At 36.0% G+C, this 15,340-nt stretch overlaps 1 protein-coding gene across 2 annotated transcripts; it reads left to right on the top strand.

The window, feature by feature from the left end:
* Window positions 1–1,591: 1,591 nt before the first annotated feature.
* Window positions 1,592–14,007, top strand: LOC140224741 (protein artemis-like). Of its 2 annotated transcripts, none has more exons than XM_072301203.1 (7): window positions 1,592–2,232; window positions 4,029–4,311; window positions 5,318–5,580; window positions 6,428–6,600; window positions 8,148–8,243; window positions 10,418–10,619; window positions 11,787–11,924. In XM_072301203.1, the coding sequence occupies exons 1-6, from the start codon at window positions 2,115–2,117 to the stop codon at window positions 10,616–10,618; spliced, it is 1,134 nt and encodes a 377-aa protein (XP_072157304.1). In that variant the 5' UTR covers window positions 1,592–2,114; the 3' UTR covers window position 10,619; window positions 11,787–11,924. The 2 variants fall into 2 exon arrangements, with proteins under 2 accessions (XP_072157304.1, XP_072157303.1); XM_072301202.1 differs by having other exon boundaries at window positions 1,593–2,232; window positions 10,418–10,603; window positions 11,787–14,007.
* Window positions 14,008–15,340: the final 1,333 nt, after the last annotated feature.

Here is a 15,340-nt window from a genome sequence, read left to right as displayed (position 1 = left end):
CAAAAACCGATTTTGTAGTTCACAGGTATGTACGTAAATCCCTTGAATGAACTTGAAATCACAAAATCGGTCGATAATATCTAAATGAATTTTCCCCTTCAATTATGAGTTCCGCAACAAGCACGACTCGCTTGAAGCTTTCCATACACGAGCCGCAAGAAACTGATTTCTGCCATAGAGAAAAAAAAGGAGGTGTTTGCATCTTGAGGATTTGTACCCACCTACGTCATCAATGTAAACAAGACGCTCGTTGAGGGTTATGTTGACGCTGTAAAAACGGACCATAATGTCCGATTTTTTTACTTAAATCAACTCTTTATATAATTTCAAGCACTTTTGAAAGAATGAGTTTTTCCCTTAAATTACACCATTCCAAGAAAATCGACAGGATAAAAACGTCGCTGTACCCAATGACGTCATCAAAGCTATAGATACTCTATGAAAAATTCCAAGATGCCCGAAATACAAATACCTCCTTTTTTTTCTCTATGGATTTCTGCTCTCTTACTGATTGTGAGGAGAGCGGGAGCATTTACTTTTCCCTTCATTTATACAGGATGCAACAAGCATGACTCTTGCGTTTGCAGAAACCCTTTCATTAAGGAGATCGTGAGAGCCTATACCGCGTTCATTTCCCAAAGGGATTACCCCAGAATTTCACGCATTTTAATAATTTAAACGATTCATCTGTTCTTCTCCTCTCTCCTTCCGTCCATTGACAGAGATACAAAATTTTTCGGACTCACTGACGCGACCGGCTCGATGCGTAAACAAGTGTGGATTACCTTTAAGATAAAAAAAAAAAAAAAAAAAAATCCGAGAATAACACCTACATCACAGCATGGGTGTGAGTTTTCGTATGTCGAAACTTAATTCAACTTTTTTAAATAACCCCTCGTGTCAGAGAGGAGGAGGGACAGCAGATCAACCATCCATGTGTGACATCTCCTTCATATGAGAAAAGGCCTCTTCTTTTCATCAATCAAATTTTTCAGAGGCATGCACGCATGCCATTAATATTGCAAGGAGGGAGGGGAGTCCCCTCTGACCCTCCTGGTACCGTGTATATAAATGACCGGACCATAGAAAATATTTTTCTTTTATACTCGATGGTAGTTGTACAGGTATCTACTGCAAAAGTAAATGCGGAAGGAGTCGATCAGCATCCTCGTCATCCATAGAGAAAAAAAAGGAGGTGTTTGTATTTCGGGCATTTTGGAATTTTTCATAGAGTATCTATAGCTTTGATGACGTCATTGGGTACAGCGACGTTTTTATCCTGTCGATTTTCTTGGAAATGGTGTAATTTAAGGGAAAAAGTCATTCTATAAAAAATGCTTGAAATTATATAAAGAGTTGATTTAAGTAAAAAAATCGGACATTATGGTCCGTTTTTACAGCGTCAACATAACCCTCAACGAGCGTCTTGTTTACATTGATGACGTAGGTGGGTACAAATCCTCAAGATGCAAACACCTCCTTTTTTTTCTCTATGCTCGTCATCCGTCAATTTGTATTTTGGCGCTCAAAATTTAAAAAAACGAAACATTAGACTAATCCGGCAACATCGCTGAAATCTTAAAATGTAAACATAACCATACTTCATTCGTGATGTGATGTTCGCGCAATTTCCATTCTTTTCTCGTGAATGTTATCACCATTTATTTGTATTTGCTCGGACTTTCAACTATCCATTATCCATGATTATTCGTTTCTTTAAAATCCTACCGTCATGACATTAAGGACTAACAGATCAGCTCATGATTTATGAGTTTTCGCATTTTTCCATTATCCCAGTGCTGTCCTACTCATGAATCCGATCAGTTTTGTGCCTAAGTTATAGCTTCAAGTTACCAATTACGTCTCCTAGTTTTTATCATCCTAAATTTTCAGGGGCTTGTGTCAGAGCCTCTCCTTTGCCAACAATGTTTTTTCTAATGGCGATTCTCAACATCCAATCTTTCTTCTGTAGACTTATCGTTGCGGTTCTCAATTACTTTTGAAGTGAGCATGAAGCAATGCTCCTCCGCCAGCTCTGCTGCTTGTCCCTGTAATATCTTTTGATATTCAAACGTTATTCAAATTGTCCCTGAACAGTTGGCTGTGACGTCACTATGTCTGTTTTTAAGGGCGAGCTCCATGAACCGGAATTGAAGTACATCTGTGTGGATTATTTTTGTAAACCAAAGAGCCGTGACGCTTCTACATTTTTTTTATCGCACTGTCATGCAGGTAATATTATGCTCATTTTCCATAGTACTTTTCACTCTCCGACCATCTGAGTGAAATACACATGTTTCAAAGAAATACTTCTTAAAGTAATGTGTCATGAAGAGTACCTCTGCCAACTTCCTATAAGTTAACTTGCCTTGGCCTCTAGCTGTGGTTGAATTGGCTCTTTGGCGAACCGTACAAGTAAATGCAGTATGCTTTGTCATGAATCATTTGAGATTTTATGTGCACAGTTGCATACGAGAGTCATCCAAAAAGTGAGGTTCCCTACCTTGTATTTTTTAAACGACAAGAGATAAATGAAGTCAGTAGGAAAGGTCTTGTTAGGCATACTCTAAGCTCTAAAACAAGCTCAAGTTCTTGAAAATTGGTCAAGGAGTTTGTGAAAAAACTCAACTCTACTGTGACAACCTCCTGTTGCCGCGTGCCTACCTCCGGAGTATAATGATGCGCAGAGAGTCAGTTGTTTCAGACTCGAGTTATCGCCGCTAAGCATCATATCAAAAAAGAATTTCAAAGTTTTTATTGAGTAGACCTTACCTTACTTTTTGACATAGTCTCCACCTCTGATTTGAAATTTCTGGTATCAATGTTGAAGCTTCTTGATGCCTTCCGCGTAGAGGCTCTTGTCTTGGCACCGAAACCAGTCATTAACAGCGCTCTGCCGTTTCGAATCATTCGGAAACTGCTCTCCACCGAGGAAGTTTTTCAGCTCAGTGAACAGACGAAAGTCACATGAGGCGTAATCAAGAGAGTATGGAGGATGGAGAGGAATTTTTTTATGCAAAGCAGCTGATAGGGAAGTGCAGAGTGGTGTCAATGACTAGTTTCGGTGCCAAGGCAAGAGCCTGCACGCCATCATGAACTGCATTACTGATACCAGAAATGTCAAATCAGAGGTGGAGACTACGTCAAAAAGTAAGGCAAGGTCTACTCAATAAAAACTTTGAAATTCCTTTTTGATATGATGCTTAGTGGCGATAACAACAGTCTGTTTGAGTTTGAAACAATCGACTATCCTTGTACTCCAGAGGTGGGCACGTGGCGACAGGAGGTTGTCACAGTAAAATTGAGTTTCTCCACAAACTCCTCAACCAATTTTCAAAAACTTGAGCTTGTTTTAAAGCTTAGAGTATGCCTAATAAAACCTTTTCTACCAATTTGATTTATCTCTTTTCGTTTGGAAGATACGAGGTAGGGAACCTCACTTTTTGGATGACTCTTGTATATTAGGTAGATAATCCTCGCAAATTTTGACATCTTTTGCACTAGAGTCTTAAGAATCATTTGCCATGAAATAAGTTTAAAATTTGAAGACATAACAAATATGATTTGACGGTGATGAAAGTATGGAATTTGATGTAAAAATTACCTGATGTATCACATCACATGTTGCTTTTATCATTAAATCCTGCTTTTGTCTCTTTGATTTCCAATGATTTTCAAGATTCATGACTGAGGCTATCTTAATTTTTTTGGTCTAAGAAAACGTAGCAAATGCAATAGCCAACGAGGTACCTTTACTTTAATAGAGGAGTCTTCCTCCGAAAAAATTTATCAACTGTCTGAATGTTTACTGAGACTCAGACTCAGTATTTTACTGCATTTTCCGAAGAAAGTAACGTTTCTTTTAAAACGCTTTCATTAAACACATGCTTGAATGAAATCATCAGTAAAGCCATATCACTGTCCTTCCACGACAAAATACAAAATAAATAATAATATTTATAATATGATAACATGATTTTGCACTGAAGCTCACAACTTCTTCAAATTTCAATGTTTTCTTATTCCAGATCACATGAAAGGACTTTATTCCTCAAGATACTGGAATGACCAGTATATCAATGATTTGTTCAAAAAGTCGCCAGAAGCAACTTTGTACTGTTCTCCAATCACAGCTCTTTTTGTGCGAAACAATCCAAAAATTAGAATTCCTGAGGATCGAGTTCAGGCACTGGAAATCGGGAAACATGAGTCAATTTGCGTTTGGCCCAACCAAGAGGATGCAGGTAGTGTTGAGCCTTATCATGTGGATGTAACTTTGCTTCCCGCTGGTCACTGTCCAGGTTCTGTCATGTATGTATCAATTGATCGCGTTACTCAAATTTTTTTTTTTTCAAATTGAAAGGAGGGAGGTAGTCCTAAGCTCGAAGTCCTAATAATAGCTCATTTAAAAATTAATTAGAAAAATAATAAAATGGACCACTAGACAAGGTACGAATTTCAGCATTCTGATACATACTTCTTAACCAAAATTTAACGTAGAACACGATGCGCACAACGAATTTGACCAAAATCAATTCCTTACGAAGATATTTAATCACTTTTGATGCGTGAATTCAAACCACCCGCTCATGAAAATTCAATGCTCTACATGATTCACATCGCGCGCTAAACGTTTATCATGACGGTCTCTGCGATATACAAATCTGGCAACCTCAATCTTGACGCTTTGGCTCAGCTATAGCAAATTGCTTATAGTTTGAACAACACATGGTGGGAAATGAACAGTGCTCGATTGAGAAGATTGCTGAAACCGTTGTAGTGCGTGATTTGACTCACGTAGAGCTTTGAGTTTCTTGTGAGCAGGCAGTTCAAATTCCTCGTAACTAATGTGAAATAAAAACGTTAATAGCTTTGTTAGGAGTCGGTTTCAGTCATTTTCGTCGCGCGAATCGTGTTTTGCGTGAAATTCTGGTTAAGAAACATGTATCAGAATTCTTTAATTCGTACTTTGTCTAGTGGTCCATTGCAGAAACTCTACAAGATGAAATACGCAGATCAGTGAGACTAACATCTGACACTAAATGCATGAAACAATGAATTACGTACTAAAGTGAATAATCTCAGAAAAATTTCAATGGTCATATGTGTGCCCTTTGTGATGTAGACAGCTCAGTTTGAATAGGACTAGGTACATTTTGCAACAAGGAACTACTCTCTCTGGTCCATTTTCGAAATAACATGATGGTCCATTTCTGGTCCATTTTCTGATGTGCCATCAGAATCACTATGCAGGTAGTTTCTTTTATGGATGATTCATATAAAATCATGAGGCAACATTCATTTTAATTTGTTTCAGGTTCTTATTTGAGCTCCCCCATCTAAGAGTCCTTTTCACTGGCGATTTTCGTGCAGATGCAAAGCAAATATCAGCACTGAAAGCTCTGCATTTCTCAGATAATCTACGCAAAGATCTAGATGTTGTATACTTGGATAATACCTTTTACTCACCTATTTATGAAGCTTTCCCTTCACGCAAAGAGTCTTTGGATGCCTTAAAAGAACTTATCAAAGATTGGATTGAGTTCAGGAAAGATAGGCTTATTAAACTAACGACCTCAGGTTTGTATATTTTAGTTTAGTAGAGTAGAAGTGTGAAATTTCCAAAGGATGACTTATTTTCATACCTGCATACTGCTCTTAATTTTCAATTCTTCAAGCAAAAGAGACCTTATTTCAGAGTAATTAAACATTTTCAGCATTTTGGTAGTTTAACTCAGCAGTTTGCAAGGTTGCAAGTTTCTTATGATATTCAATTAACAAATGAAGTTCCTTTATTTTCGCTCTGATTTTTTACCGTACCTATGAAGTAATTTTTGAAAAATCCCAAGCTTTAAAGTTGATACGTTTGCCTTCAATAAAATAATATAGGAGTAAAAATTTTTAAACATCAGAATCAAGATGCAAGGTCTCCAATTCTAGCCATCAATATGTTTTAGCAGAAGTAGCTTTTAGACATACTCATTAATCAGAGCTCATGGATGAAAGAGAGGAAAAGTAAAATTAATTCCATGCGCCTGCCGACACTGCCTCCAAATGAGGCCATGTGTTATTGAAAGTCTAATTTACGTCCATGAATAAATCTGACTGGATCTGTGAGAAGAAACCCTATCTTCAGGGAAAACAATTGATATAACTTTTTACAAATATATGGAGGAAGAAAATCTGGAAATTTTTGGCGCATTTGACCCTGAAAGTCAAAAATTTAAGCTGATATGAGTCCTGAAATTCCAAGACAAAATTTTCAGGTCGCAGAAAACGTTATAGAAACTTTTGAAAAAAGTAAGGAGAATTTTCTCATGGAAGACAAGGTTCCCTCTCATAGATCTGGTCACAAATTTTCAAAGGAAAAATACTACCTCATCTCGTACTTACAATAAACTGTTTGTTATTTTCTTTTGTGTTCCAGCAAGATTTGGTTCAGAATTCCTCTTCGAAAGCCTGAGCAAACATTTTGGGAAAATACACGTTGAAAAGGATGAGTATTACAATTTTTATCAACACATTCCTCAACTGAAGGAGACAGTGACTCCTCACGAAAAAGAATCTGGACCTATCCATTCCTGCTTTAGTTACTCTACTGTAAGTAATTTTTTGCTCAGAGCATGGTTTCTGAAGGATATGTTTGATAAGAGGACCCACCAGCTTCTTGCCCTCCATACTGCTTAGAGGCTGATCAAAGTACACGTTTTGCTTTTCTCCATTGTTTTTTTTTTTTTTTTACATTTTTTTATATTTGCACAAAATATTAGTACAAAAACTTTAGATATATACAATATCTTTGAAAGCTATACTTAGCTGTTAATAAAATATTAAGTTAGATTAAACACATTTTAACTGTACAGCAAACTACCTCTAGCAAGTGAGGAGGAAAATAAAACAAGATTATTACAAAATAAAAAAAATCTTTTTTCTGTAACTTGGAAAAGCGGACAATTGTTACCAGTCAAAGTCCTAGACACTCTGAGTGTGTCCTAAGAGCACAAGGAGGCACTCAGCCTAAGCAAAGGATTTGCTCTCCATTGTTTATTCTTTTTATCCCATGCCTTCCTCAGGAACACAAGCCTAAATGCCTCCCTGTCCATTCTGTAACATTGATCAATGAATCAAAACAATCTTGTCTTTCACCTATTTCACGACAAAAGTGCATCCTAATAATATTTTTTGCCCAATAAAATTATGTAATGGTTTTGTGGATTAAGCCCCTTTTCACATCTAGATTGTTACTTAGACCATGCTAAGTAGAAAGGAACCAAGCCACATCAGCTATTGCCAAAAATGGAGCAATTAAATTTTTTAAATGAAAATGGTTGTGCAGATTTTTTGTGCAAATACCAGTGAATTTTCTGCTCAGCAGGAAGCAAATTCTTGGTCACAAAATTGTGTTTTGATGCTTGATTCTCGTAGATTAGCTAAAAATAATAAGATTTGTCCAAACAGCAACTTTCTACGTTCAATATCAACCAAGATATTGCCCTTTGAAAAGTCGGGTTTTTGACGGCATCCACTGTAGTAGTACATACCATGTTATGCACAACTGCGGTGGATGACGTCAAAAACCGGACTTTTCAAAGGGCGATATCTCAGTTAATATTGAATGTAGAAATTTGCTTTTTGGACAGATCTTATTTGTTTTAGCTAATCTACAAGGATAAAGCATCAAAACACGATTCTGTTGCCAGCGCAACTGTATGCGTATGTAACACCACTATGTACATATATTACTATTACATGCTATTTTATTACTGCATTACGGTATTGTAAATGGTTGGAAAAACAATTAAAAACCACTAAAGGTGGTCGCTACATATCTTGGATTCAAACTGGCATAAATGACCAATTTTTGCTTCAAAAAGCTGGTCTTTATCTTCATTTATCTATTTTAATGTTTCCTTTCAAATGAGACCAAAATCAGCTTGATAAGTTGCTAGGTCAATAAATTAGAAGCACCAGTCCGGATCTTTTGGGGACACTGTATGTAATTTCTGGCCATAATAGTAGTCAATATTCAAGTTATCAGAAAGAATCTGGCTTCAATTGATAATGTGCCCAAAAAATTACCTCCACTGTTTTGCTGGCACAACATAAAATTAAACTAATTTAGTCCATGTCCAATTCTTTTCTTTCAGAGCTCATGTTGTGATGTAGTTAAAAGAGGCTCTGCCAATGTAAGGGCAATTAAACCTTGTGCATTGTCCTTTAGAGCTGAACTACTCGCCAAACAGGTTAGTGCTACACGGCTTGTACCTAAAATAAAATAACTTTGACTATGGTAAATTCAGTTGAACCTTAGCTGTCTGGCACTTTGTGACAGAGACCTATATATACTGGATAATGAAAATGCTGGATGGTTGAAGATCCACATATAACTTCAGAAATAATGAAAACAAAGTGTAGAAACTGACTTTATAATAAAAAAAATTTATCAGAATGAGCACCATTATAGGCAGTATTGCCATCAGAATTCAACAGTCTAACTTTGGAGGTAGACCATTGCAAGAGACTACTGTGGTTTGCCACTGCAAAAAATATAAAATACGGAAAAAGAATCCCATGATTTTAACGAACTTCACTGTAGGTAAAAACTTACTTCAAAATTTCCGAGACCGGCAATATTTTTCCATCTGCATTTTTAATATTTTTTAGAGGCAAATCGTTGTTTTTCCAAAGTTACACTGTTGAATTTTTTCTTCAAGATCATTAAAATTTTCCTTTCCTATGATAATATGATAATATGATAAGGATCTCATTCAACCTCCCTTAATCATTGAGTAAACCATATTGATGGGCAAACAGCGAAGCTATGTATCTCTGTTTGCAACCTCGCAAACTTTCTGTCATGCTTTATTTTTTCATCCCAAAAACTAGTCGACTTAATGTTTCGAAAACTTCCCCATTTTTCCCTCTTTGTCAGCAGTAAACTTTGTACAAATTTCAAGCCAGTTGATGACTTGTTTTTCTCTAGAAGCATGGATCTTGAACTACTGTAATGGAGATACGTGATTTTGCATTTTGGCCATCGCTATGAGGCCACCTAAGGAAATGACCTGCCTCAGGAATGACGATAAATATGCCCCTTAGTGTTTCATGAGCTCAGGAATGATACAGCTGAGATAAGAAAGCAATATCATCGCATTTATGGCCTAGAAAAAATAACTGAATTATCTCTCTCAAATCCTCCCCCCCCCCCTTTAAATTTTATTAAAAGACTGGTATGTTAATCCAGATATTTATTACCCATCTGCCATTGAGCAGTGTTACGAAAATGATGTAGTATTTTTATACCCTTGTTACTTCTTTTAAACTGCACACAGGTCATGCTGTTTCTGAAGTGACAGTATTTTCTATATCATATAAGAATTGAGGCACTGGATACGGAAAGGGCATTTCTCGGTTGCAGTGTTTTAGAGTCTCTTCTAATACTTCATTCATTGTAAGGAAAGTGAATGCATCCATTTCACTAAAAATTTGTACTGAATATTCCTTATGATTCTACAATGGACCACTAGACAAGATACGAATTTAAGCAATCTGATTCGTGTTTCTTAACCAGAATTTCACGTTAAACACGATTCACACAACGAAAATTACTGAAACCAACTCTTAACGAAGATATTAACGTTTTTATTACACATTGATCACGAGGAATTTGAACTGCCCGCTCACAACAAACTCAAAGCTCTGCGTGAGTCAAATCGCGCACTATAACGGTTTCAGCAAGCTTCTCAATCGAGCAATTTTCATTTCCCACCATGTGTTGTTCAAACTATAAGCAATTTGCTATAGCTGAGCCATAGCGTCAAAATTGAGGTTGCCAGATTTTTATATCGCAGAGACTGCCATGATAACGTTTAGCGCGCGATTGAATCACGTAGAGCATTGAGTTTTCATGAGCGGATGGTTTGAATTAACGCATCAAGAATTATTGAATATCTTCGTAAGCGGTTGATTTCGGTAATTTTCGTCGTGCGCATCGTATTCTACGTGAAATTTTGGTTTAAAAGCATGTATCAGAATGCTGAAATTCGTACCTTGTCTAGTGGTCCATTCCCTGTGGAAAGAATTCTGGAAAAATTATCCATTAAATTCTCCTCCAAGGGATTAATTAGCAACAGAGATTCTGAAACACTGCAATCGAGAAGAGCCCTTTTCGCATCCAGTGCCTCGATTGAAGATGCTCTAAAAAATCAGGAATTCATAATCCAACTCCAACATCAACAGTTTGATGAGTCATTTTTTAGGTCTAAAAAAAATAATTCCCATGTGCAGTTAATGGTTTTATCTGGTCTTAGTTTGCTGTGATTTGCAGAGGATCTTTGTTCTTGTTATTTCTGTTTTGGATTTGCTGACATTTTTTAAGTCTCTGGAAAGCTAAGGAAAATTCTATCTTTTTTTTCAGGGTAACGTAGTTCGCGATAACAGAGGAGTTTTTAAAGTTGTATACTCTTGTCACAGCTCCTATTCAGAAATCAAAGGCATATTGGACTATCTGAATCCTAGAAAAGTTCACTTTATCACATCAACCCAATCTAAGGAATACAAGTATAATGATTCTGAATCGGATATTGAAGAAGAAAATTCTCCAGTGAGTGAAATTTAAAGTAATAATGCATTTAGTTATTTTCTGAATTCTTTGTGTTTAGAATTTCGGGCAGATACCTGATGAAATGCTTGCAATCTAATTAAAAATATTATCAGTTCTGTCTAGTGAGAGGTCAGAGTGAAGTAGGTTTAATATCATAGGAAATTCATTCATCACAAAATCGCTGCACTGAACGTTTACAAATTAATTTTTTTTGTACCAATTACTTTTGATAGAAGACAAAAAGAAGTTGGAATGGAGCCTTAACATGCCATTAAACAAGGTCTGAACATGAAAAAAGGTCTTGTGTTTCCTCTTCAAAATCATACATAGCAAACTATTTGCACAACGAGAAGTTCGGAAAGCAACTCCTGAAGGAGATATTATCAAGTAGTTTGAAAACAAAAATGGCAGTCAGATGATATGAATGACGTCATTTGGGTTACATTTTGCAATATAGAACCCCTATTTCTGGCCTATTTTAGAAACAATATACATGCCATTGGTTTCCCTATGCAGATATGTGCTTTTATGGGAGAGCCAGAGATAGTGGTTCCTTATTGCAAAATGCAATCCATTTATATTTTTGCGACTCAACCAATGTTAATTGTAAACTTTTATATCTCTTTTCGGGTTGATTTTCAGAGTTCTGGTAGTTTTATCTGTTTTTCTCTTTCAATTTTGAAAAGAAAACATTTTGCTTAGTTCTTTAATTCCTACCCTGGGAGGTGGCGAATTTTCAAGCTTGAATCAGTTTTATACGACCTCTTCAAGTCATGAGCACATTGTGTGGACTGTTTTGAAAACTTTGAATTAAGTTTGTCTGTAGAATCCTTCTTCCTGTCTGAGCAAGCCCAGTGAAAAAATCTCAAAGCTCGTGTCTTAAATAAGGGCGCATAATCACGTTCAGTAAGCTATCAAAACAGTTTCGTTTACAAGTATTGACAATGAGAACCACTCAGTGCAACCTCAGTGATTAGAGTTTTTAAAGCTGGCAAAAATGAGAGCGGCCTTATCAGAGTGCATCAGCATTTTGAAACAGGCAGTTGCAATGCTTACCGATTAGGATTCATTCAAACGCCCTTATTCTTTTGAAACTTTAAGCAGTTAACCACTCTTTTTTCTTATTATTCCCGACATTTATGTCTTAAGTGAACTGAAGCTTACGATTTTGTGTATTTTTCAGGATCTGGCACCGAAGAAGTTCAAAGGAAACTGTTCTGGGCCAACGAAGCTTCGATTATTTCAGCCTGTTGAGTGTGTAGATAACCTCTCCTCATGTTCTGAAAAAGAGGAGTCATCCAGTCAAGAATTATCTCAAAACTCTCTCTCCTAGCAGTAACTTTTTTTAAGTTAAGTAAAGTTAAGAGTTAAAAGTCACTAGTAAATTTATCAGTCATCCATTCAAAATCAGTTTTATGCCATAATGCTCTTCTTGATTGATTTCAAACGTTCTACATTTTGCACTGCCATGCTAAGGTGAAACGCCGTATGAACATTTAGAAGTTGCCAAACTTCCTCTGGAGATTTTCAGATAGTTTAGAGCTGATATCCTAGGACCGAGTACATCTATAATGGACGCGACCCTCTCTCTCGAAAAAATTGAGTTAAGAATGTTTTCGAGTTCCACTAGTCGTTTATATTTTCCTGCCAAAAACTCAAAGTCGAGAAAAAAAATCAGTCTGTGCTAAGGGGGGTTAAAGTTTATTTTGTACATTGAGCCTTATGGGGAAATAAAACTTCTAACCTCTTTTTCTCAGTTTCAACTTCATATGGGTTAGGACCTCCCCGTTAAACTTGGTCCGAATAAAGTGCTCTGATAAAGTCGAGGAAGAATACTCATATATTTTCCTGAGAATTCATACTTTATCGATGGTAATTTGACAACGTCTGAAGGCTTATATGGCGTTTTTCCTCTATATGTGCAGGAATAATGGACAACACGACTAAGTATGAATGTAAGCAATATGTTGCGTGTTTTCTTATCAAAATTTCACTTAGAACAGGATTTGTGCAACGAAAATTATTGAAAGTAACAAGCAATCATGATATTAACATTTTCCGATGTATGAATGTGGATTTCCTGTTTCATAATATAAACCATAAAAACCATAAAAACCATAAAACCATAAGAACCATAATATTCTCGAGTCAATTGCACACTAAAGGCTACCGTAACAGCTTCTGCAGTATGGAAGTATGGACAGGGAAGGAACATTATTCCACTATGAAGCCTGACAAAACCCTCGAAGTATAGGATTTGATTCTCGTAAACTCTGGTTTTTCTTGTGAGCAGGAAATTCAAATTAATCGTGTTCAGTGCTAAATACATGAAAACGTTAATATCCTGATTAGGAGTTCATTTTGATAATTTTGGTCTGAAAAGTAGTGCATTTTGTGTGTTATTAATAGGCTATTTAAATGAACAGCATGTATGAACGAGCATTGAAGGCAAGACATTCCATTTTAATAATTAATTTTTGTTGCGCAAATAGCATTCCTCAAGGAAATTTTGAAGAGGAAATATTTATCAGAATACATACTTAAATTCGCACCTTATCTAGTGGTCCATCATGGGAAGTTGAGCTCTCATAACTCATTTAAGTTGACTAGAATATTGTAGTTACCTCCCATCTATCAATAAAAGTTAAAGCAAGTACACAATGATCAACCAGCATTTTTAAACAAGCTCAGAAACACTTTACCAGTATTTAGGAAGTAGACCTAAGAAATGTGATTGTTGATCTATCTCAAGTATTAAATGATAAATCTATGAATTCCTTATATCGTATCGCAGAGTGAAAGGGATGACCTTATTTTACATAATATCAGAGGGTAAAACATTTTGAGGAATATTTTAGAGAGACAAAATGAACTATCATCACCGTTCTCTTAAAACCTTTTTAACTGAATCTAGTTTCTCATATTATCAATGTCATTTTATCAGTTCGTTTTCATGTCTTATTTTTGATATAAGTACCTCTCCAGTTTCATTTTAAATTGGAACATTTGATTTAAGCACTGTTCAAAGTGTGGTTTTACATGTTTAAACAGAGATGTATGAATGAATACCTAGTCGCTTTTATCTGTTGAATTGTTCTTAATTTACCAAAATTAACGTATGAATTTTGTGTGCATGTTCTTTTTATGCAGCCAATATTTTGCTAGACCAAAGTTTCATAAATTTTTTTAAGCTGCCCACCTAATTTTTAATTTGGTTTTCCGATCCTTTCTAATTTTAGAATTGGGAATTTTTAGATGCACGTATAACAATTTTCTTGCAGATACCTGTAAAAAAAAATGCTCAAGGAAGATAATTGAATTGTCCAAAGTAGTGTAAGTTAGTACCTATGAAATGTCTTAATTTGTTTTGATAGGTGAATTAAAGGTAAATTGTTAAACCCTAATGCTTTGTTTTTGTCATGTAGAAATGTGAAATGGACTATACTTTGCATTAAAGAGCTACATACTATCTCTGCATCATCCCTGAGAGTATTTACAGCTTTCAATGGTACGCACATTGTTTGTGAAATGAGCCAGAAATAGTAACTACTTATTGCAATGCATGCTATCATTGATAGCACGTCTTTACTTTTCTCGGATTGGAAGGAAAAAAAAAAATTATGAAGGCACCAAAATGTAATGAGAAAAAAACCTCTGCAAAAATCCGAGCACCTGCAGATATAACGGCAAAAAGGCTTGGATCTTTCTTCTTATTCCGACCAATTACATCTGCGGAACGTTCATATTACATCTTTAACTTTCTCGAATCGAAAAAATTGTATGGATACCAAAATATCACGAGGATTAAACCAGGGAAACTGTTCAGTCATTCTCTAATACCAGTCACTCCTGAAAATAGCTTTCATGGACCCCTGTGAAGCCAAAGTTGCCAATAATTTTTATTTGTCTCTGTTTTCCTGTAGAAATGCATCTTCGCATGCATTTCTTGCATCTTTTCTCGTGCCCATGATGAGTTTTCTTCGAGAGTACTCTGTTAAAAATCTCGAAAAATACTGCAAATTTCAGTCATTATACGAGAATAACAATAATAATTAATATGCATCAATATGTTGAGTCTTTCAGGACCACTGCACTGGAGACCGCCTAACATAGTTTTTACGGTTCTTCTGAAGCAAACCCCCCCCCCCCCCCTCCCGTTTCCAACATCGAGGGCCTTATTCTGTGTGTTGAAGTCTCCTCTTCTAGTGGGAGCATCAGTGCATTTCTCAGTGCATCTGAAATTAATTGAGGGGCTCGGAGGACAAGGACCATAAGTGCAATTTTAGCCATTTCCAGGAATATGCGCATTTGAAGTTACGAACTTGCATGGATCTTTATGGCGGAAAAAAAGTTCAAACTGACTGTTTGATGCTTAGAAATTGAAATTTGGAAGCTGATTTTTCATAAAATATGTTTTACTAGTTTTACTTCAAATCATTAAAACGTCAATTTTTTTAAAAAACTGCATTTATGCGCCTTGTCCTCCAATCCCCTCAACTGTCCTTTTTTTCTTCATAAATCCGATTCTTTATTTGCTTCACTATAATAATGGCAGATGTAGAACCTTTATGAATTTCTATGCATGTCATAATTATTTTTCACATTATATTATCACTAAATTTACCTACCCATGGCAACTTTCCTCAGCTCAGAATATATGCTTCAGCATGATTTGGAGGGTTGTTGAGATTATTTATTCAATTTTTAAAGATGAGCTTAAAATGATTTAACATCCAC

Source organism: Bemisia tabaci, chromosome 6, assembly GCF_918797505.1.
Source record: "Bemisia tabaci chromosome 6, PGI_BMITA_v3".
Taxonomy (NCBI): Eukaryota; Metazoa; Arthropoda; class Insecta; order Hemiptera; family Aleyrodidae; genus Bemisia; species Bemisia tabaci.
Note: the sequence above shows the minus strand (reverse complement) of the source record. Positions and strands in the feature narration are given on the sequence as shown.

What these genes read in the sequence shown, in the direction of transcription:
- LOC140224741 (XM_072301202.1), top strand. Translation starts at nt 2,115, where the DNA reads ATGTCTGTTTTTAAGGGCGAGCTCCATGAACCGGAATTGAAGTACATC. An exon ending in CACTGTCCAGGTTCTGTCAT is followed by an intron (nt 4,312 to 5,317) that starts GTATGTATCAAT and finishes AATTTGTTTCAG; the next exon opens with GTTCTTATTTGAGCTCCCCC. An exon ending in CCTGCTTTAGTTACTCTACT is followed by an intron (nt 6,601 to 8,147) that starts GTAAGTAATTTT and finishes CTTTTCTTTCAG; the next exon opens with AGCTCATGTTGTGATGTAGT.